The sequence below is a fragment of the Bubalus bubalis genome, chromosome 17 (assembly GCF_019923935.1).
Source record: "Bubalus bubalis isolate 160015118507 breed Murrah chromosome 17, NDDB_SH_1, whole genome shotgun sequence".
NCBI classification, from domain to species: domain Eukaryota; kingdom Metazoa; phylum Chordata; class Mammalia; order Artiodactyla; family Bovidae; genus Bubalus; species Bubalus bubalis.
This window is the reverse complement of record NC_059173.1, coordinates 54,311,213-54,337,990: the sequence shown is the minus strand read 5'-3', so window position 1 is coordinate 54,337,990 and position 26,778 is coordinate 54,311,213. Positions and strand designations below refer to the sequence as shown.

Here is a 26,778-nt window from a genome sequence, read left to right as displayed (position 1 = left end):
ACTCCAGGAGTTGATGATGAAAGGGAGGCCTGGCGTGCTGCGATTCATGGGGTCGCAAAGAGTCGGACATGACTGAGTGACTGAATTGAACTGAACTGAACTGAGGATCTAATATGTAACATGGTGACTCTAGCTGATAACATTTTATTGTATCATTGAAGTCTGCTAAGAAAGTAAAACTTTGGCCACCTGATGCAAACAGCCAACTCACTAGAAAATACCCTGATGCTGGGAAAGATTGAAGGCAGGAGGAGAAGGGGACCACAGAGGAGGAGATGGTGGGATGGCATCACTGACTCAATGCACATGAGTTTGAGCAAGCTCCAGGAGATGGTGAAGGACAGGGAAGCCTGGTGTGCTGCAGTCCATGGGGTCGCAAAGAGTCAGACCCAACTGAGTGACTGAACAACCACAAAAGAAAGTAAAACTTCAGTGTTTTCACAAAAAGAGTAAATATGTAAAGGGTAAGAGATGTGTTAATTAACTCAATGGGGGAAATTCTTTCACAAATTATGTGTGTGTCAAATCATCACGTTGTGTACTTTAAATATCATAGAATTTTAATTTGTCAGTTATACCTCAATAAATCTGAAAAGAAAACCTCTAACAAAAAAAGAAGAAAGCATAATTATAAAGTGTAATTCCTTCCTCATTCTCCATGAAATCTACAGGAAATTGCAGATGGGTCAACTCAACCTTATTAGTTTTTGACTCAACTACATGAGAAAAAACTCCCTGATAATCATTCAACCATCTCTAAAAAAAGCTGGGTAAGAAAGCTGCATAATTAAGTGCATAACTCAGTGCTCATATAAAGCCCACGGCTGGTGCAGAGTCAGAAGCGTGAGTGGACCTTTCTAAGCCCTCACCGGCAGTGACGACAGTGAGTCACCCACTCAACTCGCAAAGCCAGGGGAGCAATCGTCAGACCCCTGGCGCATCAGAAATGCGGAATACAAATGTCAAAAGCTTTCCTCTTCATTGTCTACTGCTGCCTTTAAAGTCTCGAAAGACCAACAGAATGACCTAAGGAATGTCTCGTCCAGAGTCTGACACTGACACCCTCACAAATCCTTGCCACAACTTTCTCACACTCGGGGAGAGACAAGAGATTTGCCTTTCTGCCCGTTCCCCTCCCTGGTACTATTTTGCTTGTGATGATTGCTTTTTCACTAATGTAGGTTGCTGCAGGAGTTTAAACAAGAAGACACTTTATAAATGCGAATGGTCAGAATAATTACAACTATGTTAAAAGTCACTTCCTTTTCCTCAGCTAAATCCATGGACCTGTCTCCGTGAAGCAGAAGAGAATAATAGCAGAAGAATGCTCTATTTTCCACACTCGTTGGATGTTTCTGTGATCCTTTTTGGAAACAAAACACAATGGTCCTTTTATCTAGAACCTTCCCTGGTGGCTCAGTCGGTAAAGAATCTACCTGCAATACAGATCCAAGTTCAATCCCTGGGTTGGGAAGATCCCCTGGAGAAGGAAATGGCAACCCACTCCAGCATTCCTGCGTGGAAAATCCTATGGACAGAAGAGCCTGGTGGGTTACAGTGCTTTTATAGTTCTTCTATCTAGTCTTGTAAAACACCTTGCTGTGCTGTGCTTAGTCGCTCAGTAGTGTCCGACTCTCTGTGGCCCCATGGACTGTAGCCTGCCAGGCTTCTCTGTCCATAGGATTCTCCAGGCAAGAATAGTGGAGTGGGTTGCCATGCCCTCCTCCAAGGGAGTAAAACACCTTATGATATTCCAAATTTAATGGTTAAGTTTTTCCACAACACAACTCAAAATTAGCCACAATGAGATTTTTTTTTTTAAATCACCCTTGAAAGCAGTCCATTTTATTCTTCATAAAAATCTCAACTATTTAGAAGGGTTTTTTTTTTCCCACTGCACTGGTGGTCCTGGCTGGGCACGTGAGGTAGAGTGATGGTGTTATATAAAAGCATCCCAGCCAAGCCCAGGCTACGCTGTAGAGACAGAACCTCTCGGGTCTGCGGCTCCTGTGGGCATCCTTCCACACGTGCTGAGATGTACCAGCACTTTCGTGTGTCATCTACAAGAGGAAGAGGGCCTCTGAGCAAGAAGGGGTGAGCAAAGAGGAAAACAAACATATGTTCAAGGGTCTCCCGCACACCCACCCAAGCCAGGAAACCAGTTTCACCCCTGAGTGGAGACCAGGCTGAAAGCTGAAGGACGGTCTTCATGAAGGACTGCTGAGACTCCAGACACCGGCAGCGCTGTGCCGCAGATGACAGGAGTGGCAAAGAGCCGGGGAGAGCCGCCGCCCCACCCTCCCCGCCCCAGACCACAGAGCACCCAAGAGCAGTCACGGAAGGCTCTAGAGCCTGGGAGGGGTCCCGCCCTCACAGGACGGGGGGCCTGGGACACGGCAGTGGAACGGCCCCTCCCGTCAAACACCAGCCAGCAGGGCTGACCCCGCCCACAGCCCTGGAGCTCCAGGGAGCAACCAAGACGATGGGGAAAGGGGTGCTGAGGCCCAGAGGAGCAGGGGCGACGGGCAGGCATGTGAGAGTCACTGCGTCAGTGCTCCCGGAGGGCAGAGCCTGGAGCATTGGGGCACCTTATCCCTGCACCCTCCTCTCCTAAGGAATGAGACTTGGCAGTGAATCACTGCTGGGCTCGCCCTGACCCCATGTCCCAGGTGCGCTCATCGTACTTTTCTCCTGGTCCCTCCTTTCAGACTTGCCCTAAGCCCCGAGGCTTTGTCCACATCCACTATCACCTTTCAGATTGAAAAGAACTTTCTGCCAGCCAGCCTCAGCTGTGTGCATGCAGTCATATCCGACTCTGTGCGACCCCATGGACTGTAGCCCTCCAGGCTCCACTGTCCATGGGATTCCCCAGGCAAGAAGAGTGGAGTAGGCTGCCATTTCCTTCTCCAGGGGATCTTCCTGACCCACGAATCCAGCTCGACTCCCCTGTGTCTCCTGCATTGGCAGGCAGATTCTTGACCACTAGCGCCACCTTTGATAGCCAGCCTGGGAGCCCGCTATTTCTAACAGTTGCTGCCTGCTGAAGACACCAGGTATTGCTTGGCCCTAAAATAACTGGAATCCCATTCTAGCTGCTCGGTCTGACTTCTCGCATCCCCTTCACCATGTGACCACATCCTTGACTACCAGCACGTGCAGGCCTCCGCAGACCCCACAGCTAGGTTAAGTGGTCCATGCCTGGATGTGTGCCGGGACAGCTCATTCACGGTGAGCCGTCCACAGACGTTGTTTAACTCAGGGGGACCAAGCTCTGAAAATGTGTTCTTTGCAATCCTATCGGTGACTAATTACAGTCACATTGACAGGAAAACCAAAATGAAAATAATTGATGGTCTCTTTTTGGACACAAAGCCAGATCTATTATTACAGGAGATTCTCAGGAAAAACTCCTTATGGACAGAAATGGGGCAGAAATCAGCTGGCAGCAGCTGTGTCAGTTTCCCTTTGCATGGGAGCAGAGTGGTTCTGACCGTTCCTGGGCTGCCTCTCTTCCAGTGCATCCACTCTACGGGAAGACACATGTGTCCACTATATTCCCTGCTGAGAGTCCTTTTTGCACTATAATCCTGTGTGCTTTGATATTTAGTTCAGTTCAGTTCAGTTGCTCAGTCTTTGCGACCCCATGAACCACAGTACGCCAGGCTTCCCTGTCCATCACCAACTCCCAGAGTTCACCCAACCCCATGTCCATTGTGTTGGTGATGCCATCTAACCATCTCATCCTCTGTTGTCCCCTTCTCCTGTGGCCCTCAACCTTTCCCAGCATCAGGGTCTTTTCCAATGAGTCAGCTCTCCACATCAGGTGGCCAAAGTACTGGAGTTTCAGCTTCAACATCAGTCCCTCCAATGAACACCCAGAACTGATCTCCTTTAGGATGGACTGGTTGGATCTCCTTGAAGTCCAAGGGACTCTCAAGAGTCTTCTCCTACACCACAGTTCAAAAGCATCAATTCTTCAGCACTCAGCTTTCTTTATAGTCCAATTCTCACATCCATACATGACCACAGGAAAAACCATAGCCTTGACTAGATGGACCTTTGTTGGCAAAGTAATGTCTCTGCTTTTGAATATGCTGTCTAGGTTGGTCATAACTTTCCTTCCAAGGAGTAAGCATCTTTTAATTTCATGGCTGCAATCACCATCTGCAGTGATTTTGGAACCCAGAAAAATAAAGTCAGCTACTGTTTCCCCATCTACTTGCCATGAAGTGATGGGACCAGATGCCATGATTTTAGTTTTCTGAATGTTGAGCTTGATATTTAAGCATCCCACAGAAAGACGAGGGACGAGGTTCCAGGCAGATGTCACCCTGAGCCTCAGATCCCACCTGGGGTAATAACAGAAAGAGTCTTTGCTGGAAGGACAGTAGGGTGACCAGCCATCCTGGTGTGCCTCCCACCGAAGAAGTTTTCAGAACACAGGTCTTTGATTTTAAAACCAGGACAATCCCAGCTAAATTGTCCTGGTTTGCCTGGAACTAAGGGATTTCCTGGGACACAGAAACAGGAGTGCTAAAATTGGGGAAGTCCTGGGCAAACTGGAAAGAGTTGGTCACCCTAGAGGATGGGCCGATGGAGTCTGTGGAGATTGAATGGTCAAAGCCACTGAAAGTTCTCATGGTCCATCCCCAGCTTCAAGGGGTTCTGGACCTGGGACCTCAGGACACATGACCACTGCAGATCACTGCCTGGACCCAAGGGCTGGGAACAATGAACATAGATCTGAAGTAAGGACTGTTTGGGCCCTGTCTCCATCATCATGTGTAGTTACTACAAAGCTCACCACATATTGGGTTCTGGCACAGTGCCTAAAACCCCAGTCTCTGACTTTTTCAAATTGCACAACCCTGATCAAATAAAAATATCCACATGTCCTGCAAGAGCAGAGAGCGCTGGCTGACAACAAGGATGGTACAACATTGGTGCTATGTGGTAGCTGCCTGGTCAAGGATACACTTTCCAGCTTCCTGGGATTTTGATGGGGCCACTTCTTGCCAATGGAAAGAAATTAAAATAAAATATATCACTCCTGAGCCAGATGGCCAAGTAGATGGTATGCCAAGCCCCCTTGCCCCACACACTGGTTGAAGGGAGAGAACTCTTGAGCACCTGGACAGAGACAAAACCCTTGGATGGAAGAAGCCTTGGCCCTTAAATGACCATGTGCAAAGCCACCCAACCAGGAACACCCATGGAGGCTTTGACAGTGAGCAAGACGTAAAGTTCCGTTACATTAAACCACTGGGAATATGGGACTGATCCACCAGCACAGCTAATACATTCGACTGGAAAAGAGTATCACACACATTATAAAACACATAGAAATTAAAAGATGGTATTTTAAGAGCAAATATAAATAGGAGCTCCAATATTTTCCTCACTCCCACAGCAGATCCCTCACTGCGCCCCCTCAGTGTATATACATCACTTGGGAAATCTCTGGCCTCAAACACTTCTGAATATTTCTACTGTTTGAGAGATTTCTCATGAACACTCAATGTGAATCTTTGCCTATGACAAACTTGTTCCTAGAAAAATCGGAACCATTTGCAAAGGGGAAAACTTGAACAGTCAAGAGAACATTTCTAATTCCATGCTTACAATGTGTGTGTCTTAGTCATCAGTCGTGCCTGACTCTTTGCAACCCTGTGGACTGTAGCCCACCAGGCTCCTCTATCCATGGGACTGTCCAGACAAGCATACTGGAGTGGGTTGCCATGCCCTTCTCTAGGGGATCTTCCCAACCCAGGGAGCAAACCCAGGTCTCCCACATTGTGGGCAGATTCTTTTACCATCTGAGCCACAAGGGAAGCCCTTATGCTTAAAGTATTTTTATTTTAAAAAATAAAAGGCAGACAAGGCAACTTAAAGGCGGCTTCCCTCGTTCAAGATTTTTGCTGCTCCTCTTTATCCTTCTTTCGTTTTGATGACTTGTTCTGAAACTTCAGTAGGTTGCACACTGCCATAAGCTACTTGCGCTATTAATAGATGATCCAGCCTGGCAATGGCACCTCACTCCAGTACTCTTTCCTGGAAAATCCCATAGATGGAGGAGCCTGGTGGGCTACAGTCCGTGGGGTCGCTAAGAGTCGGACATGACTGAGCGACTTCACTTTCACTTTTCACTTTCATGCATTGGAGAAGGAAATGGCAACCCACTCCAGTGTTCTTGCCTGGAGAATCCCAGGGATGGGGGAGCCTGGTGGGTTGCCGTCTATGGGGTTGCACAGAGTCAGACACGACTGAAGCAACTTAGCAGCAGCAGCAGTAGCAGCCTTGATCTGCTGGCTTTTGACCACAGCAACAGGTCAATATGCTCAGAAAAGATTTGGGAATGAGAGGTTGTCAGAGACATCTTTTTATCTAGATCTATAACTATCTAAATTGTCACTTGTCAAGTAACTGCTGATATGGGGACCCCAGAGGGAGACTGTTGCTGATGGCAGCAGGGCATGGATCCTACCATCCCTTCAGTGCTGCTAAGGAACAGCATGGGGAGATGCGGAGTGAGGCTTGCTTTCATCCAAATTCTAGCTGCCACTTATCCCTTGGGGCTTCCCTTGTGGCTCAGCTGGTTAAGAATCGGCCTGCTATGAGGGAGACATGGGTTTGATCCCTGGGTTGGGAAGATCCCCTGGAGAAGGGAAAGGCTACCCACAGTATTCCGGCCTGGAAAATTCCATGGACTGTATAATCCATGGGGTCACAAAGAGTCGGACACGACTGAGCAGCTTTCACTTTCTCTTCCCCTGACTGCCTGAGAATCACCCAGCTTGTGGGACAGAAGCTGTTTGTCTGCTGGTAGTATGGACTAAATGTTTGTGTCTTTCCAAAGATTACATGCTGAAGCCCTAAACCCCTAGGGTGCTGTATTTGAAGTAAGGAAGTAATTAAAGTTAAATGAGGTCCAAAGGTGGCATCCTGATTCAATGGGATTGCTGTCCTTATAAGAAGAAACACCAGAGAGCTCTCTGACACCAGCAGACTCTCTCCCTCTCGCTCTCTCTAATAAAGAAAGGCCATGTGAGGACACATCAAGCCAAGAGAAGAAAGCTCTCAGCAGAAACAGAAGCAGCCAGAACCTCAATCTTAGACTTGCAGCCTCCATCACTGTAAAAAATAAATACCTGTTACTGAAGCCACCCAGCCTGTGGCATTTTGTTTTACCGTGGCCCCTGGTGACAAATACAGGTAGGCTTTAGAGGAGGATGGAGTTTGAAAAGCTCCTCATGTAGTCATTCTCTCATCTCGGAGATCTCGAGCCCTTTATAACTCAGTGGATAAGTACAGCTTGTGCTTTCAGCTAATGTCTAAGATCAGTACACTTCTAAGGAGGATGGAAGTGTGTTTATTGCCTATTATGTATCATTTTTGTCATTCCTACCAAAGAGCTGACTCATTACTAAAATCTTATTGTTACAGAATATTTGAAAAATTACTATTTTGTGATTTTCCTTTTTCCCATGGTTTTTAGACAAGCATTATAATCAATAATTTTAATTTTTAAATTTCAGGTTTAGAATTCAAAGTGACTACAAGCAGTTAATAAAATGGCAAAAAAAAAAAAAAGAGAGAGAGAGAGAACTGTAACAGAGTATGAAAAGAATAATATTTCTAAAGAATTCTCAGGTTCATGATGATTGGGTTTACTCTTGTCTTATAGCCAGTTAATCTGGGAATAGGAACTGAATAATTCAGCATTTAGGCAAATAGTGGTATATATAAGACGGAAATAAGAGGTAATTCTTCTGCCTTATGCAGAACTGATGGAATCATTGCTGGAATACTACATACGTTCCTAGGCTCTAGGTTTAGAAACAATATGAAAATTTTTTCGGTCTAAAGAGAACAACCAAATTTTTTAATGATTGAAAAAAAGCTGAATTTGTGCTACCTAGCTTCAAAATATAGAAGATGAAAGACATTTAATAATGATCCTCGAGTGTATGAAAAAGAATGAGGTCATCAGCAGCTGTTCTTCTCTTCCAGTGAGGATAGAATCAGAGAAAATATATTTAAATTACAAGATTAATTTATTATTTGGATCTACTTTTTAGATTTAGAAAAGCCTTTAATCTAAAGGGATCAAGGTGCTCAAATTAGACTAGAAAGACTTTTCTAAGCTTGGCAATAACATGAATAAATGGCCCTCGGTGAAATTATAGTTGCTATTTTCACAATTTCAAAGAATGTATTCTGACAAAAGGCTGCAAAACTCTAGAGTCACCCCGAATGCCCTCCCTCGAGGAAGGGAAGAGGAAATGAAGGGGGTCTCTAGAGAAGGGGTTAGTAACTGGTCTAGTGACGTGTGTAAACTGGCTCCATAATAATCATCTCTACTTGACAAATATTCAATCTGAGGTGACCCTCGGACAGGAAACAGGCACTTCAGGGGTGGTCAGAGGAACCATGAAGTAGTTGCTATGAGATGTTGTCAAGTTCCACTCAAAGAAGACTTAGTCATAATTCTTCTTGGCTACACTTAAGGCAAAGCAGCAAGAGGAAGAGTGGGAGAAAGGCAGCATTTCTGTTACTGACGAGCCCATGAGACCTTCAAGGGAGACTGAAGGGACTCCAGTGCTTTTGTCCAGAAGCACCAGAAAAGAACATGCATACCCTCGTGGGGATTTGCAGAGCTCAAGGGAGACTGCCCTGATAAAGAGAGCAGGTAGCCAAGTAGGCTTGGGAATGAACTGGTTACCCAAGAGGCTTCTGCCCTAACCACCTCAGATAAAAGCTGAAATGGCTTCACTAGCAATGAGACTACTCTTATCTGGCCAAGTTCATCCTAAACCTTAGAACCTAAGGCAAGAACTGGGCTACTGCTCTGAAATATCCAAGAAGAAATTCAGGGAAGGGAGTAAGACCAATCTCATTCACCCTTCCAAGAGAGCCCAGGGCAGCTATCTGTTGTTGTTCAGTCACCTGGTCATGTCCCACTCTTTGCGAACCCATGAACTGCAATGCATTACTGTGCCCGTAATGGTATTTCATGGATCCAAATCTCCCATCCTCACTCTAATATTATCTATTATTTTTTGTTGCTGTTTAGTCGCTAAGTCATGTCCAATGCTTTGCAACCCCAAGGACTGCAGCATGCCAGGTTCCCTGTCCTTCAGTACCTCCCCGAGTTTGCCCAAATTCATATCCATTGAGTCAGTGATACTACCTACCCATGGCATCCTCTGCCGCCCCCTTCTCCTTTTACCTACAATCTTTCCCAGCATCAGGCAGCCAAAGTATTGGAGCTTAAGCATCATTCCTTGCAATGAATATTCAGGGTTGATCTCCTTTATGATTGACTGATTTGATCTCCTTGCAGTCCAAGAGACTCTCAAGAGTCTTCTCCAGCACCACAATTCAAAAGCATCAGTTCTTCAGCACGCAGCCTTCTTTATGGTCCAACTCTCACATCCATACATGACTACTGGAAAAACCACAGCTTTGACTAGATGGACCTTTGTTGGCAAAGTGATGTCTCTACTTTTAAATATGCCGTTTAGGTCTGTCATAACTTTCCTTCCAAGGAGCAAGCATCTTTTAATTTCATGGCTGCAGTCACTGTCTGCAGTGATTGGGAGCCCAACAAAATAAAATCTACCACTGCTTCCACTTTTTCCCCTTCTATTTGCCATGATTATTTTTTAACCCCTTTCTGTGCTGCAATGATTAATCAAACAAAACACTTCTGACAAGGAAACTGAATTTGGATACTTATTTTATAAACAGCAACTTAAGAGAAATATCTGGAAATGGTGTCCAGCTTTTATTTCTAGGACAAGAGTAGTACAGACACAGAAAAGCAAGAAGAGAGAAATAACCTGAAAGAAAGTCAAATTTGTGAAAACTGTGTGAACAAACATAGAACCAGAAGTGGCCCAAGAATTTAACCTGCTGAAAATCTAACCCCAACAGGAAGTTCTTAGGTCATGAAAGACAAAATGGGAAGATGCAGAAGTTCCTCCTGTGATCATTTTATAAATAGTATCTCCCAAAATTCAAACATTAATATATTACTGTCAAAAATTTAGCCTATCCATATTCTCTTACCAGCGTCCCTGGTGGCTCAGTTGGTAAAGAATCCACCTGTAATGCAAGAGACTGGCTGCGATGCAGGAGACCTGGGTTTGATCCCTGGGTTGGGAAGATCCCCTGGAGAAGGAAATGGCAACCCACTCCAGTACTCTTGCCTGGAGAATCCCATGGACGGAGGCGCCTGGTGGGCTACAGTCCACGGGGTCACAAGAACTGGACACGACTTAGCAACTAAACCACTACTATACTCGTTATTTTTCTATGAATCAACTTTTTAAATTTTATTTATTTTTAATTGAAGGAAAGCTGCTTTACAATATGTTGGTTTCTGCCATACTTCTCAACTTTTTTACTCAAACCAATGAGGAAAAAATGAAATTGTTCCCATTTGTGATAGTGATGTAAGAATACCACTTTCTAAATAAAAGATAAGTATAAAACAAATTAAGTATGAAATAATAAGTAATTGTATGAAAATTAAAAGTTGTCAGATTCTCATCAGATGCTGTTAACTGATTGAGAACCCCATGAACAGTATGAAAAGGCAAAAAGATATGACACTGAAAGATGAACTCCCCAGGTTGGTAGGTACCCAATATGCTACTGGAGAAGAGTGGAAAAATAACTCCAGAAAGAATGAAGAGACAGAACCAAAGCAAAAACAACACCCAGTTGTGGATGTGACAAGTGATGAAAGTAAAGTCTGATGCTATAAAGAGCAATACTGCATAGGAACCTGGAATGTTAGGTCCATGAATCAAGGCAAATTGGAAGTAGTCAAACAGGAGACGGCAAGAGTGAGCATTGACATTTTAGGAATCAGTGAACTAAAATGGACTGGAATGGGTGAATTTAACTCAGATGACCATTATATCTACCACTGTAGTAGTAGGCAAGAATCCCTTCGAAGAAATGGAGTAGCCATCAGAGTCAACAAGAGTCCAAAATGCAGTACTTGGATGCAGTCTCAAAAATGACAGGATGATCTCTATCCGTGTCCAAGGCAAACCATTCAATATCACAGTAATCCAAGTCTAGGCCTCAACGAGTAATGCCAAAGAAGCTAAAGCTGAACACCTATGTTCAGCTATGAAGGTCTATGAAGGTAGGTCTATGAAGACCAACAAGGCCTTCTAGAACTAACACCCAAAAAGATATCCACTTCATTATAGGGGACTGGAATGCAAAAGTAGGAAGTCAAGAGCTTCCTGGAGTAACAGGAAAATTTGGCCTTGGAGTACAAAACGAAGCAGGTCAGAGGCTAACAGAGTTTTGCCAAGAGAATGCACTGGTCATAGCAAACATCTTCTTTGCACAAGAGAAGACACAACACAAGAGAAGACTCTACACGTGGACATCACCAGATGGTCAATCCCCAAATCAGATTGATTATATTCTTTGCAACCAAAGATGGAGAAGCTATACAGTCAGCAAAAACAAGACCATGAGCTCACTGTGGCTCAGATCATGAACTCCTTATTGCAAAATTCAGACAAATTGAAGAAAGTAGGGAAAACCACTAGACCATTCAGGTATGACCTAAATCAAACCCCTTACGATTATACAGTGGAAGTGATAAATAGATTCAAGGGATTAGATCTGATAGACAGAGTGCCTAAAGAACTATGGATGGAGGTTTGTAACATTGTACAGGAGGCAGCGATCAAGACCATCCCCAAGAAGAAGAAATGCAAAAAGGCAAAATAGTTGTCTGACGAGACCTTACAAATAGCTGAGAAAAGAAGAGAAGCTAAAGGCAAAGGAGAAAAGGAAAGATATAAGCATCTGAATGCAGAGTTCCAAAGAATTGCAAGGAAAGATAAGAAAGCCTTCCTCAGCAATCACTGCAAAGAAACAGAGGAAAATAATAGAATGGGAAAGACTGGGGATCTCTTCAAGAAAATGAGAGATACCAAGGGAACATTTCATGCAAAGATAACCACAATAAAGGATGGAAATGGTATGGACCTAATAGAAGCAGAAGATATTAAGAAGAGGTGGCAAAAATACACAGAAAGTGAAAGTGAAAGTGAAGTCGCTCAGTCGTGTCCGACTCTTTGCAACCCCATGGACTGTAGTCTATCAGGCTCCTCTGTCCATGGGATTTTCCTGGCAAGAGTGCTGGAGTGGATTGCCAAAATACACAGAAGAAGTGTACAAAAAAGATCTTCATGACCCAGATAACCACAGTGGTGTGATCACTCACCTACAGCCAGACATCCTGGAATGCAAAGTCAAGTGGGCCTTAGGAAGCATCACTACAAACAAAGCTAGTGGAGGTGATGAAATTCCAGTTGAGCTATTTCAAATCCTGAAAGATGATGCTGTGAAAGTGCTGCACTCAATATGCCAGCAAATCTGGAAAACTCAGCAGTGGCCACAGGACTGGAAAAGGTCAGTTTTCATTCCAATCCCAAAGAAAGGCAATGCCAAAGAATATTCAGACTACTGCATAATTGCACTCATCTCACATGCTAGCAAAGCATGCTCAAAATTCTCCAAGCCAGGCTTCAACAATACGTGAACTGTGAACTTCCAGATGTTCAAGCTGGATTTAGAAAAGGCAAAGGAACCAGAGATCAAATTGCCAACATCCGTTGGATCATGGAAAAAGCAAGAGAGTTCCAGAAAAACATCTATTTCTGCTTTATTGACTATGCCAAAGCTTTTGACTGTGTGCATCACAACAAACTGTGGGAAATTCTGAAAGAGATGGGAATACCAGACCACCTGACCTGCCTCCTGAGAAATCTGTATGCAGGTCAAGAAGCAACAGTTAGAACTGGATGTGGAACAACAGACTGGTTCCAAATAGAGAAAGCAGTACATCAAGGCTGTATATTGTCACCCTGTGTATTTAACTTATATGCAGAGTACATCATGCGAAATGCCAGGCTGGATGAAGCACAACCTGGAATCAAGATCACCAGGAGAAATATCGATAACCTCAGATATTCAGATGATACCACCCTTATGGCAGAAAGCAAAGAACTAAACAGCCTCTTGATGAACATGAAAGTGGAGAGTGAAAAGGTTGGCTTAAAGCTCAACATTCAGAAAACAAAGATCATGGCACCCGGGCCCATCACTTCATGGCAAATAGATGGGGAAACAGTGGCAGACTTTGTTTTTTGGGCTCCAAAATGACTGCAGATGGTGACTGCAGCCATGAAATTAAAAGACGCTTGCTCCTTGGAAGAAAAGCTATGACCAACCTAGGCAGCAGATTAAGAAGCAGAGACATTGCTTTGCCAACAAAGGTCCATCTAGTCAAAGCTATGGTCTTTCCAGTAGTCATGTATGGATGTGAGAGTTGGACTATAAAGAAAGCTGAGCGCTGAAGAATTGATGCTTTTGAACTGTGGTGTTGGAGAAGACCCTTGAGAGTCCCTTAGACTCAAGGAGATCCAGCCAGTCAATCCTAAAGGAAATCAGTCCTGAATATTCACTGGAAGGACTGATGCTGAAGCTGAAACTCCAATAATTTGGCCACTTGATGCGAAAAACCGACTCAATGGAAAAGACCCTATGCTGGGAAAGATTGAAGGTGGGAGGAGAAGGGGATGACAGAGGATGAGATGGTTGGATGGCATCACCAACATGACTGACATGAGTTTGAGTAGGTTCTGGGAGTTGGTGATGGACAGGGAAGCCTGGCATGCTGCAGTCCATGGGGTTGCAAAGAGTTGGACACAACCGAGTGACTGAACTGACTGAGCATGAGACGCTTTTTCTGCTGAGTGGGGGAAACGGTTGTCCAGAAGGGGTCAGGAACATGTCATGAGGACTTCCTGCTAAAATGGCAGACTGAACCCATGTTTATTTCTTCTCCCTCCTGAAACCTCACTAACATGCCAATTAAGGAATCAAAAAACAGATATAAAATCTTCAATAATAGGGAGCATGGGAGCAAACACAGCAGTGGAAGAAAGATGGAAGCACATTTCTGAAGGAAAACCAGCATGAGGGGAAGAGCAGCTGAGTGGGCCGGTGTAGAAAGTAAACTAAGAGCCTGCAGGAGAAAGAACCAATGAGGACTGAGACAATCCTTGTCCCAGGATCCCAGAGGCTCAGGAAGTGGGGCCCACGTCCCTTGGAGGTCAAAGGCCGAAACAGAAGAACTGGCTGAAAGACTGTAGAAGGTGGGCTTCAGTTCCCCTCCACCTGAGACCCACCCCCACTGCTCCATCACAGGATTTGTTGTTCAGTCGCTAAGTTGCATCTGACTCTTTGCGACCGCATGGACTGCAGCACACCAGGCTTCCCTGTCCTCCACCATCTCCCAGAGTTTGCTCAAACTCACGTCCATTGAGTCACTGATGCCATCCAACCATCTCATCCTCTGTTGTCCCCTTCTCCTCTTGCCCTTAATCTTTCGCAGGATTCGGGAAGATTATTGCCTGGAGAAACTGAACCAGGGATTCTCCGGGCGTTCCCAGGAACAGCGGAAGGTGGGGATGAAGCTCTGTGTTGATCACGGTGCAAATTCATATACTGTACCATGGAAGAAGTGTCCTTCCTTCACCAGCCACACTGTCAGACTGCTAGCAGGCAGGCCGATTATACCCACCCTCCCCTGTCACCCCTTAGTCCCTCCTACCCCTAAGGAAGGTTAAGGGTTTTCTTCCTAAGAGAAAATAAATGGTCCCATAATGATGACCTACAGATACTGACATCTGGGGTTCCCCCCAAGAAGAAAGCTGCCTCGTGACCCATCACCCTTTAGTGAAGCTGCACGCTCAGTAAGCCCTGCCCATGCACACAGAGCCTCCAGCTCACTCCCAAGTGAACTGAATTGCATAGACAGCCAATCAAGAATGACCTGACATTTGAGTAAGGCCTCTAGGATCTCTTTTGCTTAGATCACTTGGCAGGACCCTTGTTTTCTTGGCCTCATCAGGCCAGAGGACACCAGGTTCAGTCCTTGGTCCTCTCCTCTTCATTACCTACACCCACTCCCTTAAAGATGTCATCCAGTGTCCTGACTTGAAATCATCTTCATGTGCCAATGACTCCGGAATTTGTATTTCCAGCTCTCTGCTACAATGCAGATTGGTATGTCCAACTATCTACTCTCTATGTCTGCTTGGATGTGTAAGCAACAATGTATTAGCCAGTTTATGATGCAATAAAAAATGACCCATACAGCTTAGTAGAGCGTTATGTCTAACGCCTCTCTGTGGCTGCCGCGTTAAGTCTCATCTGGTGTTCCCCCCAAAACAGCTCCTCCTGCAGCCCCCTTTCTCTTAGTTCATCACAAGTCCATCCTTTAGGATGCTCAGGCCAAAACTCTGAAAGCTGTTCTTGACTCTTCTCATACTCCATATTTGTTATTTCAGGAAATCCTATTGGCTCTACCCTCAAAATATACCCAGCGTCTGTCATATCTCATCATCTCTACTCTATCTTCCTGATTCAAGTCACTGTCACCCTTTGCCTGAATCTTTGCAGTGGCTTCCTAACTGAATTTCCTGCGTCTACCAATGCCCAAGATAGTCTTGGCAAAACAAAGAGATCCTTTTAAAATATAAGTTAGTCTTCTGCTTAAAACCCTTCAGTGACTTTCCATTTCACTTAAAAAAGCCAAAGTCCTAGCACTGGCCTTCCGTGGATGCCTGGCCTAGCCATCCGCCACCTCTCTGGCTTTCCCGCTGACCACTCTCTGCTGCCTCCCTCTCTCAGCCACACTAACTTCCTTGCTAACCCACCAGACACATTCCCACTTAGAGGCTTTGCATTCGCTATTTCTTCTGTCTCAAAAGCATCTTCCCTACATGTTAACGCGGCTAACTCCTTCATGTGCTTAAGTCTTTGCTCAAGCCCCACCTTATCAGTCGGGTCTACACTGTCCACCCTATTCAAATTGCAACCCACCCCAGCAACCCACACCCATGTGCCCATGTGAGGCTTTTTCTTGTATTTCTTAACACTTAACCACTCTCTTGCGCAACATATTCTTTTCTTAAGTTACTATCTCTTTATTGTTTATTTTCTGTCTTCCTTGGCTATAAGGTAAACTTCAAAAGGGCAAGGGTCTTTGTCTGAGTATCATATCCCAAGCTACTAAAACAGTACCTAATACATAGAGGTGTTTGAAAGATACTTAATGATTGAATAACAAATAAAAATTAAAGACAAAAGTCAAAATAGACAAATAAGAAGGAACTTGGAAGAAACAGTAATGATAAAGGAAAAATTTTTTAAACAATATCATTAAAATCCTCAGATATAAGAGAATAAACTGCATCTATGAAACAAGAAAGGAATGATATAACTGCAATAACAACAAGAACTAAAGGTCAAAGGATGAAAATTAATTCTTAAGAATTAAATTCATATCTGAATTTTTTTTTAAATCAATTAAGAGTTGGAAGTTCAAGATATTCCCAGAAAGAATAAAAGCACAAGAAGATGACAAACTCAAGATAAAAGAAAACTAAAGGAACAGTCCAGGAGGTCAATTTACAACTTATATATATTTTAAGAATGAAAGAACGGGAAAAGACGACGACAAAATTTAGGGGTAAATAATATTAAAGAATATTCAAGAACAGAAGGGCATGAGTTTTCAGGCTACAGAGAGTCTCCTCTCAGGTTCAGCATAAGGGCTTCCGTGGTGGCTTAGGTGGTAAATTATCTGTCTGCAACACGGGAGACTGGGGTTCAATCCCTGGTTCTGGAAGATCCTCTGGAGAAGGGAATGGCAACCCACTCCAGTATTCTTGCCTGGAGAATTCCACGGACAGAGGAGCCTTGAGGGCTACAGTCCATGGGGTCACAAAGAGTCAGACATGACTGAGCAACTAACTGTGAAGAAAAATACCTCTGGCTGAGTCAGCACAGCACCATAAGCTCTCAGGACAGGGATCAGGCCAAGACCCTCAAGCTTCTACAGTTTCCAAACAAAGGATCAGAACAGCACAGAGCACCTCAACAACATCAGTGGAAATCAGATAACAGTGAAACAAGGTTTTTGAAATTCTGAGGGTAAGGATTTTTTTTTAAGGTAAGGATTTTTAACATAGAAATATATGCCTAACAAAGTCATCAATCAACTATGAGGCAGAATAAAAGCATATTCAGAAATGTCAAGACCTACCATTTCCCTTCTCTCAGAAAGTGCCTAAAGCGTATACTCCACCAAAATGAGAAATAAAAAATAAATAGCCTAATAGGAAATCCAGGAAACGGGGGATCCAAATCAGTAGTGGGTGTGCTAAGTCACTTTAGTCGTGTCTGACTCTTTGCGACTCTACGGACTGTAGCCCGGCAGGGTCCTGTGTCCGTGGGATTCTCCAGGCAAGAACACTAGAGTGGGTTGCCATGCCCTCCTCCAGAGGATCTTCCCAACCCAGGGACAGAGCCAGTGTCTCTTACGTCTCTTGCATCGCCAGGCGGGTTCTTTACCACTAGCACCACCTGGGAAGCCCCCACATCAGTAGAGTACAAGGGAAGTTCCTAGGACAATGACAGAAAATCCTGGGATGACAGCTATGTAACAGACCTAAAGTGTAACCTCCAGATTGGAGCCGAAAAATGGAAGATCCAAGCAGAAATGACTCCAAGCACAAATTCAAGCACAAATGACTTAAAAAAAAAAAAAAAAAAAAAAACACTCCAAGGTATTACTAGCTTACTTCAGATCAGATCAGTCGCTCAGTCATGTCTGACTCTTTGCGACCCCATGAATCGCAGCACGCGAGGCCTCCCTGTCCATCACCAACTCCCGGAGTTCACTCAGACTCACGTCCATCGAGTCAGTGATGCCATCCAGCCATCTCACCCTCTGTCGTCCCCTTCTCCTCCTGCCCCCAATCCCTCCCAGCATCAGAGTCTTTTCCAATGAGTCAACTCTTCGCATGAGGTGGCCAAAGTACTGGAGTTTCAGCTTTAGCATCATTCCTTCCAAAGAAATCCCAGGGCTGATCTCCTTCAGAATGGACTGGTTGGATCTCCTTGCAGTCCAAGGGACTCTCAAGAGTCTTCTCCAACACCACAGTTCAAAAGCATCAATTCTTCGGCACTCAGCCTTCTTCACAGTCCAACTCTCACATCCATACATGACCACAGGAAAAACCATAGCCTTGACTAGACAGACCTTTGTTGGCAAAGTAATGTCTCTGCTTTTGAATATGCTATCTAGATTGGTCATAACTTTCCTTCCAAGGAGTAACCGTCTTTTAATTTCATGGCTTGCAGTCACCATCTATAGTGATTTTGGAGCCCAGAAAAATAAAGTCTGACACTGTTTCCACTGTTTCCCCATCTATTTCCCATGAAGTGATGGGACCAGATGCCATGATCTTTGTTTTCTGAATGTTGAGCTTTAAGCCAACCTTTTCACTCTCCACTTTCACTTTCATTAAGAGGCTTTTTAGTTCCTCTTCACTTTCTGCCATAAGGGTGGTGTCATCTGCATATCTGAGGTGATTGATATTTCTCCCTGCAATCTTGATTCCAGCTTGTGTTTCTTCCAGTCCAGCGTTTCTCATGATGTACTCTGCATATAAGTTAAATAAGCAGGGTGACAATATACAGCCTTGACGTACTCCTTTTCCTATTTGGAACCAGTCTGCTGTTCCATGTCCAGTTCTAACTGTTGCTTCCTGACCTGCATACAGATTTCTCAAGAGGCAGGTCAGGTGGTCTGGTATTCCCATCTCTTTCAGAATTTTCCACAGTTGATTGTGATCCACACAGTCAAAGCCTTTGGCATAGTCAATAAAGCAGAAATAGATGTTTTTCTGGAACTCTCTTACTTTTTCCTTACTTAAATGTATTTAAATGTATTAGAGTATTTTCAGCTCTGCTAAAGATATGAAGATGAAACTAAGCAAGCAAATAAAGAGGCAAATATTAACCCCAGATAAACAAAAAGCTACACAAGAAGGAAAGGTAATCATAGTAAACTACTTGATTCAGCTTTGAACATTATTTACTTAATCACAATAACATAAACATTGGCTATTGATTTAACTCGATGGAGTGATATAACTTTACAGGAAGGATGAGGTAAGGAAAGGAAGAATCAGAGGAGCATGAAATTTTTTCTTCCATAAAAGGAAGTCAATTGATAATGTCTAAAATTTCTGAGTCAATAAATAGCAGTGAACACATAGTATTCAGAAATATGGAAATAAATACCAAAAGTAGTAAAAAAAAAAAAAAAAGAAAGAAAGAAAAAAAAAAGGAGTGCTAATGGCTATCTCTGAGCATGGATTGGGGGTAAGGAGAATTATTTCTTGTTATAAGGTTTGTAACCTCACTTTATCTTTAGACTACAAACATGTATTACCTTGCTAAAAAAAAAAATAAATATTATTTTTGGGATGTGGGACATATCAGCACCAAATCCGTACTCTCCACTTGATATAAAGATTCAAAGGTAATGGAAATGACTTCCTTATCATGTGGTTCGATGTTATTTAAAATCATACTTTGGGTATAAAATTTCAGCCATGTTAAATTAATAACTCTAGAAATCTAGAGTTGTACACCATTGTACCTCTAGTCAACAGTAACATACTATATACTCAACATTTTGCTAACAGGGTAGAGCTCATGTTACACATTCTTACCACATTAAAAAAAATGTAAGCATGTCTATGCACCTCTTATACTACCAGTGGTATTCATCATACTTTTAAGCCTAGGGAATAGTGTGTACCATCCTCGCTGGGGCAATTTGATGGACAAGAGACCAATGTTGTCAGCTCAAGGGCCAAGTCTGACCCAAACTGATTCAAGACACAATAAAAAGCCTCAATGATTCCATTATCATTATACAAATCAAATCTCATAGTTTAAATTTTTTTTCACACACACAAAAAATTAGGTCTAGATCATTTTACAGGCAAATTCTAACAACTTTGAAGGAATACATGCTTCCAATCCTATTCAAATTCTTTAAGAAAATAATTCTCTCATTCATTCTGTGAGACTAGTATAATCTTGATATCAAAATGAGCAAGGACCATACCAAAAAAAAAAAAGAAAAATTATAGTCCATCCTCACTTATGAACAAAGATGAAAATTCCCAAGGTATTAACAAAAGGGCCATGCAATGCATAAGTGGTGATATGTGTAACGGTTTTAAAAGCACTTGGTTGGGGGAATTAAATATAAAGGGAGACCTGGCATCTTGCATCAGGCAGAGTCATGGTGGAACATTCTGTGTGGATCTGAAAATATAAGGAGCACAAGATGATGTTTTAAAAAAACACTATGAATACAATGAAATAGCCTCCTTATTATTACAGGTTTCTGGGTTTAGGAAATGGTCCATTGGCAGAGGATAATACTGACTTGCCTCTGCTTCAAAGTGGATAAGAAGAGATAAAGATTTTAGATGGCAAGTGGACAGCATAAGTAATCCAACAGGAGGCTACTGAACTCTCAGGGGGACCCCTCCAGGCTCTTGGACCAAACTGCCAGGTTTAGAGACATACAGCAGTCCCTCCTCCAAGATTCCAGCCTTGTCTATGAATGGATCCTCTGAATTTGTACTATGGGTGGGTGGAAACCCCATGCACTGACTACTTCAAGCCTCAAGGATCCTGAGAAGGGTCTTGGCTGTAAGGAGTAGCTTGTTCTAACGGCATATCGTCTCTGCGCATCTTTCCCCTAATTAGGAATTGTGTGTATGTGGCAGGTCCACATTCCAGAAGGGAAAAGCATTACTCACTGTGCACGAAATATTCTCTCAAAATCTGGCGACCCAGAGACTGATGGGGGTGTAACTTTGTATTTCGATCTCGCCTTTCCTACCTGCATAGCAAAATAACCTGCAAGTAAAAAGGAATGAACGTTAAAAATGTGGCACATCATTATTCATTAGTAAAATGCACTACATACCTAAATGTATGTATCTAAAATGTCTAAAATTTAAAAAGTCAGATCGTACCAACTGAAAAAGACAGACAGATGAGGATGCAAAAACAACTGAAATTCTCATACATTACTGGCGGGAATGTAAAATGGTACAACCACCTTGGAAAACCATTTGGAATTTTTTAGTTGGACATATATTGACCATATGATTCAGTCAGTCCATGACTCGACATTTTCCCAAGAGAAATGAAATCATAGAAACACCTGTACACAAATGTTCACAACAGCTTTATTTGTAATAGCTAAAAATCAGGAACAACTTGCTGACGATTAACTTTATATGTCAACAAGGCTAACCACGGTGCCCAGTTGTTTGGTCAACACCAGTCCAGATACTGCTGTGAAGATAATTTTTCAGAGGTGATGAACATTTACATCAGTAGACTTTGAATAAAGCAAATTTTCCTGCCTATTGTGCATGGGCCTTACCCATTCAGTTGAAAGCCCTAAGGAAAAAGCTTGAGGTCCCCCACAGTGGAAGAGAATTTTGCCTTCCTTTGGACCAAGGCTGCAATATCAGTTCTTTTTTTTCTGCCACACCATGTGATATGTGGGATCTTAATTCCTCGACCAGGGATCAAACCCATGTCCCCTGCATTGGAGCACAGATTCTTAACTACTGGACCACCAGAGAAGTCCCAGCAACACCAATTCTTGTTGCAATATCCAGTCTTGCAACAGACCCTGCAAATTTCAGACTTTCCAGATCCAATTGTTATAAGAGCCAATCTTTTAAAACAGATGTGTGAGAGTGTGTATGTGTATCCTGTTGGTTCTGTTTCTCTGGAGAACCCTAACATAAATGTCTATCAACAAGTGAGTGGATAAACAATTTGTGGTGTATCCATACAATAAGATACCACTCAACAATAAAAAATAATGAACTAGTAATAAACAAAACAACATGGGTGAATCTCAGAACAGTTACACAGGATGAAGCACGTGCAGATGGCATCACGTGGAGCTTGAGCAGCTGCACGAGAATCTGAGTGGCCAAGGACAAACTAAGAGAGCAGAAGTCCAGGCATGTATTCCACACGGTCAACCAAAAAAGCTTTCAGGTTAAAGATAAAGCAAAACTAGTTACCACTGATCTTAAGGAGATAAACACTGTGAATGATGAAAAAGTTAACAGAGTGAATAAAGCTTTTGTGGATATACAAAAGGAAGTTCCACACACGTCTCAAAGGGCCTTTCTCCTGAACCTCTGCAGAAACAGCTGATTCCTCAGCAAGGTCATGAAAACAAACCAGTTAATGTCGATGAAGCTACAAGGGCGCAAGTGTAATACACTGGTAATGCATCAAATTCCCCCAAATGAATGTTTAAATGTTTTATATCAAAAAAAGTATGCTGAATGAAAGAGGCAAGACCCCGCCCGCTCAAAAAAAGGTACTATTGTATAAGATTATTTGTATAAAATTCTCAGGAATGCAAATGAATTTGCAGTGACATAAAGCAGATCAGTAATTGCCTGGAGATGAGGAAGGCGGAAGGTGAGGGGGGTCACAAGAAAACTTGAGGATGATGGTTTCCTATATGACTCAGTTTCCCTATTGTGAAATAATTATGATTTTTCTCATCCTTCATTTGCTGCATGGAAAATGCATTAGATTATCAAGCCCTAATGCCTGGAATCACCTGCCTCTGATGATCAGTTCTGTAACCCTCTTTCCTTTAGACCTACACTTCCTCCTTGTCGACAGTTCTCACCTCTTGTCCTCTCTCTCTCTCTTTTTACCCCTGAACTGACTTCTGGGGTCTCTTTTTTCTCTTCAGATTATTTCCTCGAGATTATTTCAGTTTCTCATTAGTTTTCTCCAACACTACACTGGCCTCCCTTACTTCAGTACCTCAATATCCCTTTCCTACCTGCTAATGTTCTAAAAATAATTTCCTTTTCCACACCAAGTGTGCAACTTCCGTGTCTCACTGTGTGACAGTCTTAGGGACCATGTGTTTCAGTAAGTATTGGACCTGGTCAAGTAAGGCTCTCACAGCTGGCCATTCCCCTTCGCCTTCATTCCCCTCAGAATAACCCTATAGCTTCTAAGTCCTGACAACCCTGCAAATAAAGAGTTGATCAGGATTTTAAAGCTATAGCTGAACATCTAAGGGTGTCAACACTTAGGACTGGCATCTTTCTCCTTCAGACTGTAGTCATATCACTGAAGTCTAGGACAGCAGAGTAAAAATAAAGCGGGATTGGGCATTAATGGTTTTCGACTCTGGGCTAAGCCTTGTGAAGGCATCATAAATCTGGAGAGACCAATGGCTCATGGCATCAGCTGGATATCTATCTATGGAGGAGAAAACTGAGACTTGGCCATCCTGGACCTTATTACTGGTGCTTTTAACTCAGTCCACAGCCTCAGAGAAAATAGCAGTCAAGGCTCTTTTCCACGTGTAAAATGGAAACAAAGAAAGAAGTGTGCTCCTAGATTTATATATCAGCAATCATTTCCCATGGCTCAGAAGGTAAAGAATCTGCCTGCAATATGGGAGACCTGAAGTCGATCCCTAGGTTGGGAAGATCCCCTGGAGGAGGGCATGGCAACCCACTCCAGTGTTCTTGCCTGGAGAATCCCATGGATAGAGGAGCCTGGCAGGTTACAGTCCACGGGGTCGAAAAACCCCGCCCATCCTCAGGAAGGAGGACCCCGTTGCACCAGCTCCAGTCCCAGGGGTCTCATGTCAGGGCCTTCAGAGACCAAGGCTGTCACTGAGCAACATAACAAGGGTGAAAAGGCTATTTCACCCCCTTTTCTGGAGCGCCTCCATTTCTTCCCCTTTCCATGAGTTGATTAAAAGCTACTGAAAATGAGCTCCTTTGGCTTTGACTGTCTTTTCCCTTCCCTCGCTCTCTCCCGTGTGCTGAGGAAAGTAAATCAAGAGCTCTCATCCTGCGCTGCCGGCCACAGCCGGACTCCTTCTGCTGCCTCTCAATCCAGCAGAAACTCCTTCTGTGGGGAAGCAGCCAAGGAAACAACCACGCTGAGTGCCAACTCTGGGCCAAGCACCCTGGTGGGCACTCCCTACCAGTGTCCTGTCTAGTCCTGTTTCCTGAAGACACTGAAGGACAGGATTTCCTGGCCAAGGGCACCCAGCTGGTAAGTGGCTGGACCAGATGATGTGAGTCTGCCTGTTTTCAAGCCTTCCGCTGCTTCTACTACAGCACAGTGGTGTCCCATCTCCATAAACACCAGACTTCTGCTAAGCAACGAGTTCTGGTTCTTCATGCCAACTCCCTCTCTCCCTTCCTCCTTTTTCTCTCTCCCACCCCTCACCACTTGTCCACCATTATTAAACATTCACAGTCCACCACCAACCACCACTGGCCCAGTGTCCTCTTCCCAGCCAGCTGCCTGAACTTCATACTGCAATTCACACTGTCCCTGGCACCCACCAGCAAACAGAGCCCCTCTGTGGGGAAGGCAGAGGCTGAGTCAGCCTGGGGACACCCATGGACCTGCCCCTGCGCCCCCTTCAGGGCCAGGACCTGGGCACGCGCGGGGTAGACAGTGCCTATGTGTGGGTGGCTCTATGTGAACCAGAGGGTCAGCACAGGGAGCTTCAGACCTAAGTGATGCTTAGTTGGCAATGAGCATTCTACTTTACTGTAGAAAAGAGGTTAATCAAACCACAAACTGTGTCTTAGGTATAATGTTTTCGTAAATTCACAAAAACAGACTTGCTGGCAAGTTTTTCCGTTGAGTGTGTGTGCAGGCTGGACTATGTCCTAAACCCACGTGCCTCCGGTGCCCAGGGCAGAGCAGCCCACAGCTCCGCCCCATTTCCTGGTACAAGCACACTGGGGGAAATTAACAAACGTGCACTTGATAAAGAAGTCTCGCTCGGCCAAGATTCAGACACTTTCCCCCAATTTGCATGCCAAGGAAGCATGCTCCTAAAATAATAGGAATTGAGCAAAAGTGACCCCAGAAGAGAAAAAGCCTCTATTCAACCAGGCAATCAGGATACTGAATAATCCTAATGGGAAGGCGCTTTAAAATTTAGAATGAATTGCTTAATCTGAAGCTTATATTTTTGCAGGAACTTTTTTATTTTTTGTACCTGATAATCATACCTGCCCTAGGCAGCTTATTTAGGAAACACAGGGTTCAAGAAATCACAGCCATGATTTGCAAGCAAGGTACAATGTTCCCTTTGGAACACTCCTAATTAATATTTAGAGCCCATTTGGCCCAGGTTCAGTCAAAGAGGGCTGTGGGTTGTAACCACAGATGATGCAGACTCTCTGGGCTTGGAGGGCCCACCACGGCCCCATAGGGAGAACTTAGGGAGAACTAACCCCTAGAATTTTCTAAATCTCTGCCTGTCTCCTGATGACCCTGAGTGCTCTGCAGAGCCCACAGGCCACCAGGAAGTGAGTACAAACCGCAAACCCTCCCCACTCCCTCTAACACACACACACACACACACACACACACACGCACACCAGGACACTTACGAACCCCAAACCCTCTCCCCTCCCTGTAGCGCATACACATACACACAAACACACACTAGGAAGCTTACAAACCCAAACCCTCCCCCCTGCCTGTAACACACACACACACACACACACACACACCAGGACGCTTACAAACCCAAACCCTCCCCACTCCCTGTAACACACACACACACACACACACACACACACACACACCAGGACACTTACAAACCCAAACCCTCCCCCCTCACTGTAACACACACACACACACCAGGACGCTTACAAACCCAAACCCTCCCCCCTCACTGTAACACACACACACCAGGACACTTATAAACCCAAACCCTCCCCCTCACTGTAACACACACACACACCAGGACATTTATAAACCCAAACCCTCCCCCCTCACTGTAACACACACACACACCAGGACATTTATAAACCCAAACCCTCCCCCCTCACTGTAACACACACACGCGCACACACACACACACACACACACACCAGGACACTTATAAACCCAAACCCTCCCCCTCCCTGTAACACACACACACCAGGACATTTATAAACCCAAACCCTCCCCCCTCACTGTAACACACACACGCACACACACACACACACACACCAGGACACTTATAAACCCAAACCCTCCCCCTCCCTGTAACACACACACACCAGGACGCTTACAAACCCAAACCCTCTGGCTCCCTGTAACACACACACACCAGGACGCTTACAAACCCAAACCCTCTGGCTCCCTGTAACACACACACACTGGCCCACTTCAGAACGCTTACTTTGCTGACAGGCTGAGAGGACAGAGAGTGCAGCCAGCAATATCGAATTCCCTGCCATCTTTCCCAGGGAATGTTCTGGTTCACAGAACTATTTGCAGAATAGTTCCTGTTAGGGGAAGAGCGACTTTCGATTTGGCAACGCTGACCTTCCTTATAGGTTCATCTGAGCTCAGAAAGGAAAAGGGAAAAAAAAAAAAAGGAGGTTCAAACTGGCTGCGTGACCTTTGCTCTGGAAGAGGAATCAGGAAGGCAGGCGGGTCCAGGCTGTCAATCAAAGAGCAAAGATCTTCACCTGGATCGGGCACGGCTTCCCAAACCTGTTTCCCGTCCCCTGAGCTCAGACCTCTGCCTTTAGCCCTCAAGCAGCAGCAGCAGAACCCTGAGTCAAACCACCTTCTCGGCCAATTCAAAAACAATTCACAGTCCCTCTCTTTCAACCTCTGCGCCCCTTAGTCCCCACCCTGGATCAAAGGCCTTCCTAAGATTGTTCACACCTCCTGTGGAAAAAGAGAGGAGGTGTAAGATTTTATTTAATCCCATTGAAATTTACACAGTAATTTAAACTGGTTGTAACTTTATTC

General features: G+C 44.2%; 1 protein-coding gene and 1 pseudogene across 4 annotated transcripts in view; one reads left to right on the top strand and one right to left on the bottom strand.

The window, feature by feature from the left end:
* The window catches only part of MGST2 (microsomal glutathione S-transferase 2), a 36,399-nt gene extending 9,960 nt beyond the window's left edge, over positions 1–26,439 (bottom strand). The window contains exons 1-2 of one of the 4 annotated variants that reach the window (XM_045163169.1): positions 26,198–26,439; positions 20,742–20,841 (exon numbers count right to left, since the gene is read on the bottom strand). In XM_045163169.1, the coding sequence (XP_045019104.1) occupies positions 20,742–20,841; positions 26,198–26,255 (158 nt within the window). In that variant the 5' untranslated portion in view covers positions 26,256–26,439. Of the gene's footprint in view, positions 1–20,190; positions 20,239–20,741; positions 20,842–26,197 lie in introns of those variants that run through there. The other 3 variants (XM_006079260.4, XM_044930448.2, XR_329408.4) reach the window with 3 other exon arrangements.
* On the top strand, positions 21,852–22,235 carry LOC102407864 (annotated as a pseudogene).
* Positions 26,440–26,778: the final 339 nt, after the last annotated feature.